Genomic DNA, 20,297 nt, shown 5'->3' with positions numbered 1-20,297 from the left:
GGGGGCACACTAAGAGGTAAGTCTACCATATTGTGTATAGAGCTCCAGGGGCCCACAGTGGATTTAGCTCCACTAGAAGATATTGCCTTAGCTTAAAGTCTTTTCTCCAACAGTAAATCATTCACATCCATGTCCATGGTGACAATGTTCACCATAACCAATAACGAGAATTAATCTCCAACAAACAGCAATTAAAGCCAGACAGATATTTTAACCCTTCCACTTTCTGCCCAAAATGAAAATAAAAAGTACACTTTAAAATGACTTTGTCATGAGAAAAATATGGGAGCTGCCATTACTGGCCCTCTTTTGAAAATGCTATATGTCTGGCTGTGTATGACTTGAATAATTTCACAGACTTGGAACAAATGTGCTGTAAATACATGTCTGAAAGATATCATAATTGCTCATCTCTTTGTTCCAGGTCAGAGACTCAGAAAGTGTTAAAGTCAAAGCATTAGAATGACAGCCAGGGAACAAACATTCTCAAAAGAAAAGGTCCACAAAGCCAGCCCCCCCCCCCCCCCCCCCATACTTTCCTCATGACAGAGTCACTTTAAGTATACTGCGTAATATATGCCTGTTATACTGTAGCTACTGTTTTGTATCTGCGTTAGGTGGAGTGAGATCTGAAAGAGACTGCAGGACATTACCCCAACCAACGATGAGTGCACTTCGCATGAAGTCTTCTGGCGTAAAAGGGGAGACGCGAACCAGACGGATACACAGCTCCACTGCCAACATTGCTGTCAATGTGAACGTTGTAAGGAGGAAATAGTGCAATAGAACAGCCAAGGTTGCACATAGAGGTTGTGGAGGATCAAAACGTTCATATGGTATAAATGTATTACTTGAATCGCCAGTATTGGAATTGCTATCTTTCAACACGGTGTATTCCATTGTAGCAATAAATATTATATAGAAGATTAGCATGGCTGTACAAAGACTCAGCAGTATCCATGATTTCTTTTCTTTCTTTCTAAATCTGTAAAATAGTCACATTAGTAATGTACAGTAATATTACTCATTCACAGACAGATCTTTTGATTTGTCACAATAGTAAAGAAGCACAGGTTTACTCCGTAAGAAAAAGAACAATATAACCCATAGCGTCCAATCCCCACCTACTGCAGGCCCCAGAAGTACCTTGTGCTGAAAGATCATTTGGTCTCCTTTAAAGAGACCCTGTCACCAACCCATTTCTAAACAGATAAATATACTAAGTAAAGGCAGGGCTGTATTAGCACTTTTGAGCCAGTACCTAGGGTAGCATGGTTAGAGGAGGCAGCACAAGCCTCAGATTCATAGCAACTAATCAGAAGCAGCAGGGGTTGAATAATGACAGCAGCACTGACCTTAGTCACTGCCCCTGTCATTATTCAACCTGTGGTGCTGCCAGTTAGTTGCTAGGGTTGCCTGGCATTCTAGCAATCAACCATCAGCAGCCAGGGAGTTGAATGATACAGCAGGTTAAATGAACATGGTGGTATCTGGTTGCTAGGACCGCCAAGCATCCTAACAACAATTGACTTGCTGCCTCCGCAGTTCCAGCCCTTCCCAGCATTCAACTCTGCATGTATGCCTATTGCCTGCCCCCCCTCATTCAGCCGTCCATCCCCACCAAGTAAGCTGCTGTCTGCAAGGTATATACTCTTGGGAGTAAGAGGGGATGCTGGGCAATAGGTCCCCAGCATCCCCCTTACATCAGAGTCCCCAGAATTGTCCCTTTCATTGGAGTGCCCCATTGCATTAGAGTCCCCCCTTACATCTGAGTCCTTAGGACTCAGATGTAAAGGGGATCTCTGGGGATGCTGATATAAGGGGGGACTCTGGAGACTCTGATGTAAGTGGGAACTATGAAGACTGTGAGGTATGAGGGGACTCTGATGAAAGGGGGGAAGCTGAGGCAAGGATGAACACTGATGCAAGGGGAGACTCTGATGTAAGGGGGGGGGGGGTCTGGGCCCTGAGCCTGCCCTTACATTACAGCCCCCCTTATAGAGCCTGATATAAGGGGGGACTCTGATGTAAGGGGGAGCTATGGGAACCTTAATGTAAGGGGGACTCTGATGTAAGGGGAAAATATGAGGACTCTCATTTAAAGGGAGACTCTGATGCAAGGGGAGCTCTGGGGATTCTAATGTAAGGGGCTTTGGGGACTCTGACGGAAGGACTCTGATGCAAGTTTGGCTTGTATTTTTGAGTTTATATTATGGTAACTTTATCTAAAATATGGGTGTCAGTTTTTGGAAAGGCACGCAATTTCCGTGCTTGCCATAGGTGCTATTATCTTTAGATATGTCTCTGTCTGTAGGTACTAAAGGTGCCCACATCCCGCGATCGTACGATTATCGCAAGGTGTGTGGAAGGCGTGCAACTGTTTCTACTGTACGGTCGCACAACTTTTGTCTTTCGAGCATGTTCGAAAACCAGCCGAGAATCGTACGATTTTCGGCTGGTTTGTAGCAGGATCGTGAGATAAATGCCGCACGGGCCGGGGTGCGCAAGCGCACGCTGCCCGTTCAGCATTGCGCTGATCGGAAGTGCTTGCGATTATCGCAAGTACGATCTGCCTGTCCAAGATATGCAGATCGTATATTTTTCTAATTACCTTACAACCATCGCAAGACGAAAAGTCTTGCGATGGTTGTAAGGTGTGTGGCCAGCTTAAGTCACAGAATTCAATACGTTTGTTTTAGCTGCCAGTAAAGTCAAGCACTCAGCATGCTACAGGCAGACACACCATATAGCATCTTGTGAACGCTGCAACTGAGAACCAGCCAGAAAAGAAAACAATGGTTTATAGTATTTAGCTTGTATAATTATGATTTAATTAATGAAAAAAGAAAAAAACAAACTTTAATAAGTTCACAATGAAAGTAATTTATAGCCATGTACCTCACCTGGCATAAAGCAGAAATACTACCGTAACAGCTAATCCCACCACGGAAAGTACGCAGCCAGTGGTTGACACTATATTAAGTTCTGGAGATGTAATGTTTTCTTTGAAACTCTGAAAACAGGAACATACGCAATTTAGCATGCAAAGAGAAGCCAAAGTAAACTGTGACCTTGTCCTACTCTAACCTAATTGATCCATGCCCACATATTGAGCCTTTAAAGGCCCATTCATACCTATGCACTTTGCACCCTGCATTATCTTATTGTAAATAAGACTCTTTAAGTATCTAGTTAGTTAAGTTAGTAATAAGAATTGAGTTCAATTAGAATGTACATTTCCATGTGTTAGTTAAAGAGGCAGAACAGCAGGCACACCTTGCCTTGAGTATCCCTTTCTCGGATTGAACCCTCGGACTAAGCCATCTTATAAAGGAGTCATTGCTGTGATGGTTTATTCAAGTTATGTAATCAACTGCCTATTTTCAGCATAGCTGATTGTGATACAATGTTTTAAACACACAGCGTTTCACCTGCTGGCTGGTTAAAGGACTATATAAAATAAGTATGCAATATTTAATATTTTCTGGCTTAAAAAAGGAAATGATTTAACATTGTTTTTCCTCAGAATAATTTAAAAAATATGGACAAATTAACATTAATCACCCTTAAAACTAAATCTGCGCTGAGCAAATACTGTCTAAATACAAGAGGAATGTGTACTCTTACTTCAATATTGGTGTGCTTTGTGTATGTCTTCCAGATCTGTGCAGTAATACAGTGTAAAATTTGCCTCTGTGCTGGAGCTTCCTGTAATAAAGACCGGTCATTGCTGCTCCCTCCCTGTGCAGGGTGACTGTAATGCCTCTTATGATAAATGATGGAACTACTACTAATACTTGCTGTTAGTTGCACTCAGGCTGCTATGGTGAATTCTCCAGACTGTGGCTGATTGCTGGCTGTGGAAGCTGAAGTGCAGTGTCTGGTTTGCAGTCTTGGTGCACCATGAGTCACAGCAGGCTCAAGTAAGCAGAAGTATTTGGAGGGTTGAGGTAGGAGGCTAATGAGCCTATTCAGAGGCAGGAAGGAGAGCTGGGCTGCTCAGAACTTGTCCGGCCACCACGTCCATTGCAGGAACGCTGGACAAGTGAATTTTCGTGGCTTAAGCCAAGGAGGGGGGCGGAGCGGCATGACGTCAGCGGACACTGGGCGGAGTCACCCTCCGTGTTTGAGACGCCGGAGAGGTACGTATCCTGGATCTATTACAGTGACTGGTCTTCTCTCCGTCCCCTCCTATAGTTTTCTGCAGGCCGCCAGTAGGAGGTGGACCTGTTGGGTCGCTCCCACAGCTCTGCTCTCTGTACAGGCTATGTACAGCACAATGATGATGATTTATTTGGTAATATGCATAAGGTGGTAATATGCATGGTGGCTTATGAGGAAAGTTTTTGTACTCAGAATTCAGCTTTATCTCAGAACCTTACATGCACTAGTTGACAAAGTCTCTAAAAGAGACAAATATACCTATACAAATATACCGCCAAACCATAAAGAACTAAGGAGAAAAAAAGAGTTGGTGAAGGGAAAGGGAGAGCAAAAGGAAGAATATACTTTACATTACCCTGAACTCTCTCAAGGTCTGTAATATGCAGGAAAATTAACATCCTCTTCACTTCCAGTGCAAAGAGGAAAAATCTACTGCCTCAGGGCTGGTCAGACAGAGAGTGGAATAGGTGCTCAATGCCCATCACCACTTGGATATTACAAACTAGGTATAGGGTTAGGACATCTTAAGAATCAGGTCTTTGTTACAGGAAGAGGGGTGTCAGCACCTAGATGACCCACATCTGATATACATGGGTCCCAATTAAATGGGGCCCTTGTGCAGCTGCACAGTCTGCACAAATAGCTTGTCTGCCCATGTCCACATGCATTTATCAGCTTGAGAACCTGTATATTCCATATGTGTCAGTAATAAAAGGGATACATTGGCAGCTTTGTTGTAGTGAGCCTATATTGGAAACATCTGCTAAGTGCACAACAAAGGTAGCACTCTGGAATTCCTAGAGTTCTCTAGGATTACTTGAGATGCCACAATCAGCAGGAGAGACTCCAGATCTGCAGGTTGAAAAATACCCCTGAATGAGGATAACAAGGTCTGACTGCCTGAGGTGCCTATAGGTCATTATAGAACATCAGAAACAGCTAAATTATCACAAGCAATAGTCATAATTAGAGGCATCATTTCCTTTTATAGCCAGCCGAAGCCTTTTTATTTATTTTGAATCTATAAGCAATGTATGTTTTTTTTACCATTAAGACAGCGAAGTTAGTAGTGTGATTGCAGGAGCATCGTAGAGGTAAGGTTTCATTCACCGAGGATTTCTCACAACCAGTAGTATTCCATTCACTCTTATCATAGTCCCAGTAAACACAAGCATATTGTACCAGGATATATGATGGATCAGACTATAAAAAGAAGAGAAGCATAAATAACATGTTTTACTTTAAAAAAAAAAAAAATAATCTTATTGTAGTATAATACAAAATGGGACTCAGATACACTTATTCATATTTCCATTTATATTTCCTGCAGTATAAAATTATACAAAGTATATATTGTGGGTTTCTTGAAGCAATGTTCCTGCAGGATGGAACTCCTGGCTTACTTGCATCCAGTCTTGCCTATAGTCATTCATTAAAGGATATTTAAACCCTTCCGTTTTTTTTGCATATATCTACTGCTAGCAAGCAGTAGATATATGCAAAAAAAAAAAAAAACGCTCAAACAGCAGTTTAGACTTACCCTGTGTCCCGTGCGCGGTCCCATGCGAAAATGAGAAATTTCTGGAGGCCGCAAAGGATCTTGTGGCGCGCGCATGCGCAGTTCTCATTTTTGGCAGGAACGCGACGAGGGACGCAAGCTAAGTCTATGGACGGGTGCACCCGCATGCAGACACCGCTGGATCGGAGGGACAGAGCAGTCAGCGCTGGATCGGAGAGCCGCCGCACCGCTGGAGAGAAGGCTGAAAACATCAGGAAAGAAGAGGAAGATCGGAAAAAGAGACATAATTTAAGGTAAGTGCTGACATTAACATTGGGGGGAGGGAAAAATGTTTTTGCCTTTAATGTCACTTTAAAGGAGCATTATGGGGAGAGTGAAATACACTCATCCCCATAGTTAGTGCCATTATGAGACACTGCAGCTGTCACACGTCTAGAGAGGCAAAGCCAGCTGTCAATCAGGCAGCAGGATGGATCCAGACAATATTGTTGGGATTTTTTCTGACTGCAGCGCAGCTCTGCACTGTCAGCATATAGCGGGCAATAACCATCTAAATGCTGAGTTTTGGGTCACAGGAGTTAGTAAACATCCTACTGTGACCCTAAAGTGAACTACGGCCAAAAAAGTAGGGATGCACAGATACCAGTTCAGATACCAGTGTCGATACCAGACATTTTCACAAGAACTAGCAGGGTTGCAGTGGTTGCAGGTGCGAATGATCGAGAAGTGAGCGAGCGCCGTTATGTGTTCGCTCACTTCCCAATCTACTGAGCCGACCTGTGACAGTTTCATTGTCACAGGTCAGCTCAGATTATGAGGCTGAGTGAAAATCACTTGCATCATAATTCTCCTGTAAGTCTGTAGCCTCTTGTTACATGATTCTGCACTGTCCAACTTCCTCTCTCACTGTGCCTAAGAGACTGCAAGGAGAAATACATTTTAAATGATGTAGTGGCTTAAAGACCCATAGGTATGCCTAGATGTAAACTAGGAAATCCATGGCATGTAGAATGCCATTCCTATATTCATTGCAATGTATGCTTTCAGTCTTGCTTTGGAGTGTAACTTTTAGATAATGGGAATAGCCATATTTTACACAGTACACAAACATACCGTTTGACTGAAGCTAAACTCTACATTGGCATGTATCCCATTGGAAATGTTGGCTGAGATGACTCTTTTTCTATAAGTTAGGTCTCTTTTATGACTAGACTTAAACAGATTATCATTCTGGTAGAGAACAAAACCGACAACTATGTCATTATCAGCACCTGTAAGAGAAATATAAAGGCATGTTATCAATTGTTTGTGAAAACATTATATTCATTCATGGAATAAAATACAAATTCGTCATTGACTATTAGAAATCAAATCTAAGACCTGGCTCACAATTGGTGATCTATTTTATCCCAAAGATGTTCACTAGGGTTAAGACCAGATTTCTTTATACAAGCCACTCGACTTCTTCCACCTCATACCCATCAAACAATGTTTTTATGGACCTGTTTTTGCACACCGTGATGCTGGAACAGAAAAGCGCTATCCCCAAACTGTTGCTACAAGTGTGAAGCACAATTGTCTAATACCCTTAAAGTGGAAATACTTGGGCTCAATCATATGAAGATGTGTCCACATATTGTTAGACATAAAGTATAGGTGTGCGAATCACAGCTGGTCAGGAATAGCTTTTCTGAACAGTCCACGCAAAGTCAAATTTTGATCTGTCAGGTCAACAAAAGATCAACTGCGTACCATAAGAGCCTAGCTAAACAAGTCATCCAAATTAAATGCAATGGGATAAAAAAAATACATGTTTTTTTGGGAGCCTTATGCCAGGCATTTTCTACATACTGATGCAATGGCAAAAATGTCTTTGACAATTTTTATCAAAAGAGTTAGAAAAAAAGTGTTATTCTTTATCTAAATAATTTGACCATCCCTTGAATTGTGGAAGGGGGAAAGGCTGTGCTGCATTTAAATGCCTTATTGGAATTGTGCTGTACTAACTAAGCAAACTTTCTTTCTTTTCACCTTATGTGAACTGAAAATAAAGCAAAAACATCCTTATCGTTCTTATATACATTTCTAGTCCCATCTATCCACCATGTAATGGAAATAAATAAAGGGAGACATGTTGAAGTGCATCCGGTATGACAACCATGTGTTTGCCACCCATAGCTACTTCAAGAAATACCATGAAGGGCATGAAGTGTGTTATTGGCAGGATTACCAGGTAAAAATATTGGGAAAAAGCCTGAGAACTAATACAGCCAGTACATTTAAGGAAGAAATATATCACATTGTTTTTGGGGGGGCTATATACACTTAAATGAAAACAAGGATTGTTTGTATGAATAAAAATAGACTTCAAGGGACCTGTAGGTCTGTAGTCTATTTTGCCATACCTTCAATGCCAAAAGTGACACGTTATTATGGTACATCATCTCCTAGCAAACTGTGTGCTTGATTAAGAATCCAACAATAACATGGCATTTAAATGTAGACTAACTTGGCTAATCACAATGAGTTTTATCGGTCCTGGCTCTGCCCAGAACTTCTATGTAGAACTTACTTTCAGCTGGTTTGATGAAAATTTGAACGTCTGCTGTTTCATTAGGCATAAACTCTGAAGTATTGTTATCTACTATGACTCTGTTGGGTATTAAGGCGTCATCTCCTGGCAGACCTGCACACAAAGAAAAATGCCTTAAGGTATAGATTTCCATATTAGGTAAAATACCGTATTCTCATTATCACTGCTAGGAATGTTTTATTCAATGTTGAACCAGCCATTGCATCTACTATGGGTTCTTCTATTGCTATTGTGTTCCCTGGTCTAACTTGGATCCTCCAGCTTTCCACTGAGAGGTGGAAATCTGCAAAAAAAAAGATTTGAAAATTCTTGCTCTATTTATTGCCAGCCCGCCCCCACCTCCCCAACTCTGTAATTTAAAAGAAAAAACTAAGCTGGCTCTTAAAAGGGAGGACTATTTTCTTGGCATCTATTCCCCACCCAAGCCAACTTTGTTCATAATGTCAGCCATGGAGGAGCATAGGGACATAAAGAGGAGCATATGGGCAATTTACACTGTACAATGAATATTGCTAGGTGTGCTTTGAAATATTGCAGACAAATAAAATGTATGTTTTTTCCATGTTGTATTAGTCATCTACTATACCTTTTAATGACATAAACATGATTCCATTTTCATTTTTTGCAGACAGTGTACGCTTTTCAACTGCAACACTTGGCTGCACCACTGACAAAGTATCATTAACGATGTTCAGAGAATATGCTTCCATTTGTCTTGTTAGACTGTTGTGAGGGGAAAAAACACAGGAAGGAAAGGTAAAGCTCAAAGTCCAAAAATGAATAAAAATCATAGCAATGAAACAACTCAAAGTAAGTTATAGCACCCAATAAGGTTTCTCCAGTTTAGAGCTGAGGCTTCTGACCTTAATTGACTTCTTCATAGAGTTTTAGAATCTTAATAAACTCCCAAACATTTATTATATGAAAATGACAGGTTATGTTGAAGGTTTCATAACATCATTACTAGAATTCCTTTCACATAGTAGGCATCATAGTAAGCTATGAATCCAAATATTAGATATTCTTCTAAATACAGGCAACACTTCCTCTTGATATCAGCAGCTGCTGTTATGGTTTTTACAATGCTTGTAAAAAAAAATGCACAGAAATCAGCTCTTTGGCACCACACATCACTATGGGTGTACTTGTTGGCTCTGATATGAATTACCATACGTTGCTTAGATATATATCTCTATATATACCTATATATATACAGTATATATGTATGTGTATATATATATATTAGGGATGCAAAGATACCGATACTAGATCGGTATTGGTGCCGATACCGAGTATTTGGGTGAGTACTCGTACTCGCCCAAATGCTCCGATACCTAGCACGAGTACTTCCTGTATCAGGAAGCCGGGCAGCGAATCATTACACGCTGCCCGGTTTCCTGATTGGCCAGGAAACGGCTCCATGCCCTCTCGTCACTTGTGATGAGACAGCATGGAGCCGACTTCCCGGCCAATCAGGAAGCCGGGTAGCATGCAATGACTCGCTGTCTGGCTTCCCGATTGGTCAGGAAACTAGCAAATCCAGCAGCCGGGCACCGTGTAATGACGCAGCGCCCGGCATTCTGTATATGCCGATTACTGTTATTTGTGTCTTCTAATTAATAATCTGTCTCCTTAAATACTATTGTCATATATTAAGGCAACTTGGTCATTAAAATAACAGAATAAGGTGTCCCCTGCAAAGTAAATAGTTAATACCACTTCCACTGCCAAGTTACTCTCTGCTTTATTAAAAAGAAGCCACCAGCTGAAGAATCTCCAAAATTCAGTGCATCAGGGAGGCTGGGAGTATGAATTTCCTGGTTCCTTGCTGTATGCTTTGGTTCTTCAGGACACTGTGGTGACATAAGAGCCAGTGTATCAAACTATTGAATGCAGCAGGGAACCAGGAATCCCACATTTGTTGAAGAATTGTATTATGAAGGTTCTTCTTCAGTAAAGCAAAGACTGGTATCATGGGCAACAGGAAAAGTGAATACTAACTATCTTCTTTGTATTTTACATTTACATTGGGGGGGCACAGTTAATTTAAAGCGAACCACTTACCAGTGGGCATCTGTGAGGAATAAATATTTAGTCTTAAAATTATTGTAATTGTGAAAGCGTACTTCTGTTTGCTTCCTTGTTAAGCATCTTCAGACTGATGCTCAGAGCTAAGATGCTGACCTGACAGCTGCCAGACCTCATGCTGTTAAAACATATTGCCTTCCAGCTTATAACAGTATCAAATAGCAGAGCTCATAGTTGTTTATATTTCTGTCACCTAGGTCTCTCCTATGTAATACTGTTGTGCACTCTTAGGAGATGGGAGACAGTGTGTTAACAGCCTAAGGTCTAGCAGCAACTTAGAATGCAGCAACTACCAGACTCAGAGGGCATCTTAGGTCTGACTGAGTTCTGAAAGTCAGCCTTAATCACAGTAAGTAAAAAAAGCAATGGGAAAGATACACATAATTAATAAGTAAGACTGTGCAATTATAATCAGTTAAGAATGATAATTAAATATCTTGCACAAACCCAGTTTTGACTGTTCCTCAAAAGCAGTATGGTTGTTCTATGTGTCCTGGGTGGTAACAGTAGGTTTAACTTAATTAATAAATCTCTGCACACCTATTTTGGTCATATATACATATACGCTATATTGCCAAAAGTATTGGGACACCCCTCCAAATCATTGGAATCAGATGGATGTTCCAATTAGCTCGGGGTATAAAATGCTGCTTCTACAAACATTTGTGAAAGAATGGGTCACTCTCAGGAGCTCAGTGAACACCGAGTGTAATGCAAAGCATTGGATGCAGTTGTGTAAAGGAGGAGGCATTATGGTGTGCGGTTGTTTTTCAGGGGTTGGGCTTGGCCCCTTAGTTCTAGAGAAGGGAATTCTTAAGGCATCAGCATACCAAGACATTCTGGACAATTTTATGCTCCCAACTTTGTGGGAACAGTTTGGTGATGGCCCCTTCCTGTTCCAACATGACTGCACACCAGTGCACAAAACAAGGTCCATAAAGACATAGATGAGTGAGTTTGGGGTGGAGAAACTGGACTGGCCTGCACAGAGTTCTGACCTCAACCCGATAGAACCCCTTTGGGATGAATTAGAGCGGAGACTGCGAGCCCGGTCTTCTCATCCAACATCAATACCTGACCTCACAAATGTGCTTCTGGAAGAATGGTCACACATTCCCATAGACAAACTCCTAAACCTTGTGGACACCTTCCCCGAAGAGTTGAAGCTGTTATAGCTGCAAAGGGTGGGCCAACTCAATATTGAACCCTATGGGCTAAGACTGGGATGCCATTAAAGTTCATGTGCGTGTAAAGGCCGGTGTCCCAATACTTTTTGCAATATAGTGTAAAATAACCATTTTATAATGTAAACATTACAAATTCAAATAATAAAAAATGCCTATTACTATAAAATAACCATTTTGCCAAGCAAATATCTACTTAGTTTACAGCCTGGAAATAAGCAAGACATAAACATTAAATAATTAATGTCTCTATCAAACTGCCTGATCAAACGGATGGGTTAGCTTTATGCAGACATCCAATTAAAGTATATTGGCAATACAACCTTATGTTTAGGTTTTCATACCTTTCTGCTGCATTTACTTGTACTTCATCATCTTTAAATTCTGTTTCATTAGCACTCAGTATTTGGCTAACAGTGGCAATTGCAGACTGGCCCACCTGAGGAATAGAAAGAAAGTTATGTTTGTACACTTAACTGGAAAGCATAACAATTTGGCCCGAGAGGCTCACACAAGCAACTGAGGACCCAGCCTACATGTTTGTAACATTTGCAACAAAGCATCATAAAAGCAGGAATATACTACATCCACAATTTTGTGGCTCCATTGACACCTATATTTTGAGTGCGATTAGAGATTCCTGCTGCAGGAATTTGCGATTTCCTGTAGCAGGAATCCCAAATCACACTTAAAATATAGGTGTCAATGGAGCCTAAATGTCATTATTACTCTATAATTAATCTATGTCATATGATCATGAAAGTTAAGAAGCACACTGTAAGACGTGCACACACGAAACACATGAAAAAAATCTACAAAGAGCTGAATAACATTGTTGTGTGTTTTTGTTGGAATTTTCACATTAGGATAATAAATACATGGCACACTAGTTATATGCCTTTTTTACTTTATCCTTATTTTATTTACATTTTTAGTTTAGGATAGATTAGTTACTAATTGAAACCTATAGCTTTTATTGCTGTCTGTCTGTGTCACCATCACTAAATCCCTCCCATCTTTCTGTGTGTTCCAAAGCAATAAAAGCCTCACTCAATAAAAGCAAATTGTCTGTAGGTATTTTGTTGATGTAGATCCTCAAATCATCTCTGAATGGGTGTTGACAATGTCCTTTCTTCTGGAGGATGGCTACTTTTGTTCCCCATGGTTCCCGTGTGTGTTGTAAAGTAGCCATCACTCCAAACTCACTCCCATAATAGACTATAGCTTCAATACAAATCAGCTAACTAAACGTGAATTTGTAGTCTGATAGCTTCTGGCAGCTTCAAAAGTTCATAGGAGCTCTTTCGCTTCATGAGCCACTGTCACTCAAGCAGCTGAAAGGCTGGGCGGGAGGCATGGCAGCGATATGACCAAGGGGACTACAGGTATGCCATGTATCAGCATGGAATCCTGTAGTTCCCAAATAGAAAGAAGAGGTGCAAACTGACCATGCTAGGATGCATCCCTTTCTTAGGAATTGTCAGAAAGAAATAGAATGGGGGTCTTCACAATGGGGACTGGCAGGATCACCAAATATTTACTGATTTTACATGACATGAGTATGCATATTAGAGAAGTCTGGGAAAATCAGAAGTTGGAAGTTCTAATCTACATATACATACCAGGTCTGTGATTTAGAGGATAGAAAGAAGAGGGTCAGCAGGTCAGCCCCATATTTCTCCCATGACAGGTTTTAGTGTTGAAGTGCAAGCACTTTATTGGGCCTGCATGTACTTCTATTAGCCATCAAAGTGATCACTGTGTCCCTCAGGAGCCACGTAGATTCTAAAAAGAGCCTGGCCACAGGATTTTGACTTCTCCTCAGATTAAAATGAAACCCCACCCCCTGTTAATTAGCCCTTAAAGTGACCCTAAATTCAGCAGTTAAATCTTAAAAATACATTCAATTAACTTAACTATTAATGAAAATGTATCTTATTTGTGTATCACTCAGCTGTAGATTCTCAAATCATCTCTGAATTGGTGCTGACACTGTCCTTCCTTCTGGACAGTGATTATGTTTGTTCCCCATGGTCCCTGTGTTTGTTGAAAGGGAGCCACCACTCCAAGCTCGCCCCCATGATAGACTATAATCTCGTGTTTAGTTTACTAATTTGTATTGAGACAGTAGTCCATTACAAGAGTGAGCTTGGAGTGGTGGCGACTTTACAACACACACAGGGACCATGGGGAACAAAAGTAGCCACCCTGCAGAAGGAAGGACATTGTCAGCACCAATTCAGAGATGTTTTGAGGATCTACAGCCGAGTGGTGCACAAATAAGGTAGCGTATTGTAAATAGTTTGGGTACTTTAATTTATTTTTAAGATTTACCTCCTGAGTTTAGTGTCACTTTGAATGCTAGACCCTCTACTATCCTTTGAGGTTCTGGCTTTTGACAGGTGATTGACAGTGCTGAGGTATAGTGTTAGGAGGTTTGTGGAGCCTAACTGTGACTTGTAGAGAAGCCAAGGGATTTAAGCGCTTTTTAAATCAGATCAGGGAAGATCTAGTAACAAAACAAGTTTATTGTACGTACATCTTCTATAGCATCTGATACATTCAGTAACCTGTTCACAATCCTAATGGCATTTGTGATGTCTTCTGCCTGCAGACTTTGAGGCTCTGAAGTCAAGATCTGAGTTGTGACAGCAACGTCCTTGGCATTTTCTGTGTCTATTTGTGTCTAAGTGAAGAAGAATTCAAGTGAAAAGATTATATCACACTTTAATCGTTTCTAACTACAAAGAAATGACAAGCAAAGCTTTCGTCGAACAGCAGTAGGCAAGCTATTTGAGGGTCTCTCATTAGAGCTTCATTAACTTCAAAGGGTCCCAGATAGTAATTTACATTTTAGTTAGAACATAGCAAATAATGGTCAAAGACATGTCAGTCAAGCCAGCTACATGTCAGTCAAGCCAGCTGCAGCTACTGAGATGAGTTGCACAAAGATTTAAAAATATTTACAGAAAGAACACCACTGATATTAACAGTTACATTTACCAAAAGTGGTAGTATAGTATAGTATAGTCCACCAATTAGATGGCATTAATATCCATACCATTCCAGGCAGTCTTGTAGCTGGCATTTACAGGTGAGCTAAGGAATATTTATAAGTTGGTATGAGCTACTATGAAGTCCTCTAATTTATAAAACATTTGTCAGTAAAACATATATAGAAAATCTATAACTATTATTTATCCACAAGGCTTGGAGGACAAGTGTGGGCTATATGCAACACATGCCAGATTTGCCTTGCTTATTTCTGAGTACAAAATTTGTATCTGTTAATTTATTTTCTACACCAGCCTTGCAGATGTCAGTGAGGAAAAAAATCACTCTTGAAATTCATATTTTTCCCTGGTCCCTACGTGTGCCTCAAGAGCAGACCAAGAGAGCTGTGGAGGCACATTAATAGCTATATTCACCATCCAGACTACCAGTTTGGCTTTAAGGGCTAGTTCACACCAACCGCGGAGCAGGTGCAGGGCAGAGCAGGTGCGGACCGGATCAAAACTGTGTCCAATGTATTCCTATGGTATTTTTAGCTACAGTTCGCATTGCAGCGTGCAGATCCAGAGCAGGTCCAGAGCAGGTAAAAAAAACTGCAGCAGGCCCTATTTTACCTGCTCTAGATCTGCAAACGTATCAAAAACGCATCAAAAACGCATGCAAATGCCTGGAATGCACTGATAGCCCATGTTAAACTATAAAAAAATTGCCAAAAAACGCGTCAAAAACGCATCTAAAAGACTAGCGTGCGTGTAGCAGAAACCTGACCGGATCTGCTCCGCATTTGGTGTGAACAAGGCCTTAGGTAGACAGTTAGAAGTTGATATACAAAGTTTCTATACCTAGTATCATGCATGCTTAAAGCGGACCTTTACCCATATCTTTAAAAAACAACAAAGACACCTTTAGAAATGTTTAGTAATGACAATCTACATACACATACTTCTAGATACTTGCTGGCTTTGTATTCTTTGCATTCCTTATATCTCTTTTCTTCCCCATTCTTCTGACAGTGGCCATGTTTACTAAGGGCACATTACTAGCTCTCCTATTACTTCCTGGATTTCTGGCACATGTGACTAGACATGTGGCCCTGCACATCATCTCAGAAGAGGAAAATGCCATTCCCTGAGATCTCGTGAGATTACAGATGAGATTTCCCAACAATGCTCTGCTGATTACAAGGCGATCCCAGTGTGCATTGCTTTGGCAAACTGAAGTTATTTTGCCCTTTGAACGCAGGAAGTGAGTGCTCTGCAAGTGTAAGTATTTCATAATCACAGCATTTTACACCTCGCTTGACCTATGTTATTATTAATCATTTTTTTGAGTGTACAGGTCCGTTTTAACAACCTTCCTTCTTCAAATCCTGGCATAAAACATAGACGCACAATTTTCAGGTGAACCACTACTGTTTCAGCTTCCGGAACTCTAGACAGCTCAACAAATTCAGAAGTTACCAATACCACCAGTGCCATTGCAGAGAAATTGTCAAATAATGTGCTGTTTAAGATCCCTGACCACTATGTACAGTTCATTTTGTAAGATTGCTGGTCATGGACATTATCCCTCCTCTCCTCAGTAATACAAGTGTTGTTGACATCTGATGTGGCGGAGCTGATTGTCTCTTTTCCAGACCATTTCAGAAGAATGGTTTTATCGTGCAAGGAGCATTTAAATTATTGCAGTGGCTGGAAACATTTTTAATTATAGAACCTTGAAGTGACACTAAACTAAGGAGTTGAATCTTAAAAATCCCTTCAAGTACCTTAACCTTCTTGGCGGTATTCCCGGGTGTGGCTCGGGGTTAATGTTCTGTACCATAAGCGGTAACCCCAAGCCACACTTGGGAATACACAGCGCGTCTCTTACCTTGTCCCTTGAGCCGCGCTGTGTCCTCCGGCCGATGCTGGCATCGGGGTTCCGTCATTTGCGAGCGCCCGCCTTGCAGGGGGGCGGAACCGGCGGGAGATTCAAAAGTTAAAAAATAAAACCAAAAAAATAGAACGAAAAAAGGGGAAAAAAAAGAAAAAATCGTACCGCCAGGGAGGTTAACTATTAACAAAAATGTATTTTATTTGTGTAGATCCTCAAATCATCTCTGGATTGGTGCTGACACTGTCCCTCCTTTTGGAGAGTGGCTACTTTTGCTCCCCATGGTCCCCGTGTGTGTTGTGAAGTGGCCACCACTCCAAGCTCACTCCTGTGATAGACTACAATCTCAGGTTTAGTTTACTAATTTGTATTGAGATTGTAGTCCATCACGGGAGTGAGCTTGGAGCGGTGGCTACTTTACAACACACGAGGAGCATGGGGGACAAAAGTAGCCACCCTCCAGATGGACGGACAGTGTCAGCACCAATTCAGAGAATTTGAGGATCTACCACTGAGTGAAACACAAATAAGCTAAATACAGTATGTGTTAATAGTTAATGTACATGAATCCATTTTTAAGATTTAACTTCTGAGTTTAGTGTCACTTTAAAGTGGAAACAGAAGCAAACCTTTTTTGTTAATTTTTATAGAATAAAAGAAGGTTATAACCCCTGTCAGCTTTTTTTGTCATCTGTGTCCCATTGTGGAGATTTCCCTTCCCTTCCTGTCTGATACCACACTGTGAAGAAATCCCTCCAAAGCAGGGGAAATCCCTGGTCAGCAGGGTCACCAGAACTAGTTTTGCATCTATTCCTGTTCTGATGACAACCCAAAATGTGGGATTGTCTTTTACTTTCAGTGATAATGGTAACCAGGGTAAATAGAGAGGGTAAGTAGAGAGGGTGAATCTCCCGGGGGACACAGACACCAATAAAAATCTGGGGTGAGTCGCACTTTAAAATAGAATACATTCGAGGCTTATCTTTGTTATGTACATAGTTTTAAGAGGCTATAGTTCTGCATGCCACACAGTAAGAGTGTATGCTCCTTATTATTATACAGTATGTTACTATAAGGCTCCATGCACATATAGCGTTTGCGGTTCCCGCGCGGAAGGCCGGAAGGGACAAAAACGATAATATTTTTAATCGGCATGGATGCCGCTCGTTTGCAACTATTAAATAGCCGCAAACGTGCGGAATCTGCCAGATTATAGCGCTTGTACCGCACGGTCCCCACAATGGTCTGACCGATGCACATTAAAGTGCATTGTATTTTCTATTTAGAGTGGCTCCGTGCGTATCCGTACAGCCGAATACACGCGGACAGCCGCTCAGGTGTGAATGGAGCCTAAGGCCCCATTCACACTGCGCGATTCTCAAATCGCGCGTTTGTCGCGCGATTTGCATTTTGCGCGATATCGCGCGATTTGTATGCAAATGCTTGCATCGAAAAGCATTGAATCGCGGCAAAATCCGCTCCAAAAAGGGTCCTGCTGTAGCGACACATGACCCGCGACAGCAGGACCCTTTGCCCCATTGCCAAGCATTGGAGAGCGATATCGCGCGGTAAATAGACACGATATCGCGGGAATTACCGCGCGATAAATCGCTCAATGTGAACGAGGCCTAAGATGAGCTAACATCTCTCGAAAAAGACAGATCCATGCTCTAAATAAGAAACAAGCTGACTTGCCCAAAGAGAAATACTCCATGTGTATGGCATTTACCCTAAGGACTATGACTGGTGTATATATTAAAGCATATGTTTCTTACATGTCTTTAGTTTGTGGAAGGACACTTACCTTGTCAGCAAGTGTCTCCAGACTTTGATTACAATTTTGAGTTCTAATAGTTAAATTACTACCAATATTTACACACTGAATGGTAGCCAGTGGGGAATTAGCTAAAGGAATAATAGAAAATGTTAGCATTTGGCATAAATTGTGGTGTACAGATGAATTAAATATAGAGAGTGATGTGTTAAATAAATATATAGATAGAGAGATAAAACCCAATTCCCAAAAAGTTGAGACAGTGTAAAATTTACATGCAAAGATTGCAAATCTCATAAACCGATATTTTATTCACAATAGAACATAGAAAATATATCAAATGTTTAAACTGAGAAAATTTACTATTTTAAGAAATAAAATAAGCTAATTTTGAAAATGATGGCAGCAACACGTCTCCAAAAAGTTGGGACAGGGCAACAAAAAGCTGGCAACGTAAGTGGTACTAACAAGAAAGATCTGGAAGAACATCAACTAATTAGGTTAATTGTCAACAGGTCAGTAACATGATTGGGTATAAAAAGAGCATTTAAGAGAGTCAGAGTGAGTCAGAAGTAAAGATGGGCAGAGGTTCACCAACTTGTGAAAAGCTGCATCTAAAAATTGTTGAACAATTTCAGAATAATGTTCCTCAAAGTAAAATTGCAAAGACTTTAAATATATCATTATCTACAGTACATAATATCCACTGGCGGTACTACCAGGGTCGCTGCGGTCGCAATTGTGACCGGGCCCTGGCGTTCCGCCTTTTGGGGGGGGCCTAGAGAGGAAGCAGATGGCCTGAAAGCTTCCTCATGCTGTCCCCCCCCTTCAGCCGCCGCTCTGCATGTACGGGTGGCTGTGCGGGGATAGAGAGGCTCTGCCTGTCACTTGTGTGCCTGGCGGGGCCGCTACCGACACAGCAGGCACCGCCAGGCAGCACATTCTTCAGCTTCGTGAGGACGGACCCTCTTCACTCAGCCCCGCGGCAGCCCTTAGGGGGGCCTAGACGGTTGGGCAGAAAATGACATGGGAGTGTGAAGATACGACCGGAGGACGGAGGAGGCAAGCTGTTAGCAGGTATGAGGAGCTCTCCTGCACTCACAGCTGCTCCTATAGTATACATTCTGGCCGAGAGCAACGTGTGTGTGTGAGGGGGGGGGATTCTTCTCCATGTCTCAGGCTTCTCCTCTCTTCCTCCCCTTGCTGCTTGAACTATGAACAGGCTGAATAGCGATGTTTTGTGTGTGTCCTGCATTGCATGTGTATTGTGTGTCCTGCATTGCATGTGTATTATGTGTCCTGCATTGCATGTGTATTGTGTGTCCTGCATTGCATGTGTATTATGTGACCTGCATTGCATGTGTATTATGTGTCCTGCATTGCATGTGTATTGTGTGTCCTGCATTGCATGTGTATTGTGTGTCCTGCATTGCATGTGTATTATGTGACCTGCATTGCATGTGTATTATGTGTCCTGTATTGCATGTGTATTGTGTGTCCTGCATTGCATGTGTATTATGTGTCCTGTATTGCATGTGTATTGCGTGTCCTATATTGCGTGTGTCCTGTATTTTGTGTCCTGTATTGCTGGTGTATTGCGTGTCCTGTATTGTGTGTGTATTGTGTGTACTGTATTGCGTGTGTATTGTGTGTCCTGTATTGCGTGTACTGTATTGTGTTTGTACTGTGTGTGTATTATGTGTTGTGTGTGTGTATTAGGCCTCATTCACACTGGGCGCACACGTCCATGTGGCGTGCACACCTGCAAACGCTTGATCCCTGGAGGGAGAGGTGCTGCATGTGATTGCGCGCAGTAGTATGTTCTCCTCTATGGGAGGACACGGATGTACACTGTCATCCGTGTCTGATGGATCCTGTCTGCGTCCAAGTGCGGACCCCCGTACTCACTTATATGTGAAGTCCAGGTGTCCGTATGACATCGTACAGCTGTGCCCTCCCATGTGAACAACAGGCTGCTGAGCGCAACCACACGCAGCACTTGTCCCTCCCGGGATCGGCTGTTTACAGGCATGCATGCTGCATGGACATGTACACGTAGTGTAAGTGAGGCCTTATGTGTTGTGTGTG

The 20,297-nt window shown here is 41.7% G+C and overlaps 1 protein-coding gene across 1 annotated transcript in view; it reads right to left on the bottom strand.

The window, feature by feature from the left end:
• ADGRG7 (adhesion G protein-coupled receptor G7) overlaps positions 1–19,958 on the bottom strand; it is a gene marked incomplete at its 3' end in the record, with an annotated part of 33,105 nt that extends 13,147 nt beyond the window's left edge. Inside the window, exons 1-10 of the mRNA XM_018568319.1 lie at positions 19,940–19,958; positions 15,175–15,185; positions 14,088–14,234; positions 11,893–11,987; positions 8,525–8,559; positions 8,256–8,369; positions 6,797–6,954; positions 5,212–5,367; positions 2,904–3,013; positions 599–985 (exon numbers count right to left, since the gene is read on the bottom strand). Coding sequence (XP_018423821.1) covers positions 599–985; positions 2,904–3,013; positions 5,212–5,367; positions 6,797–6,954; positions 8,256–8,369; positions 8,525–8,559; positions 11,893–11,987; positions 14,088–14,234; positions 15,175–15,185; positions 19,940–19,958 — 1,232 coding nt within the window. The remainder of the gene's footprint in view (positions 1–598; positions 986–2,903; positions 3,014–5,211; positions 5,368–6,796; positions 6,955–8,255; positions 8,370–8,524; positions 8,560–11,892; positions 11,988–14,087; positions 14,235–15,174; positions 15,186–19,939) is intronic.
• Positions 19,959–20,297: the final 339 nt, after the last annotated feature.

This window comes from Nanorana parkeri, unplaced genomic scaffold (genome assembly GCF_000935625.1).
Source record: "Nanorana parkeri isolate BGI_ZX_2015 unplaced genomic scaffold, ASM93562v1 scaffold1171, whole genome shotgun sequence".
Taxonomy (NCBI): Eukaryota; Metazoa; Chordata; class Amphibia; order Anura; family Dicroglossidae; genus Nanorana; species Nanorana parkeri.
The sequence above is the reverse complement of the archived record's forward strand: the minus strand, read 5'-3'. Positions and strand labels throughout refer to the sequence as shown.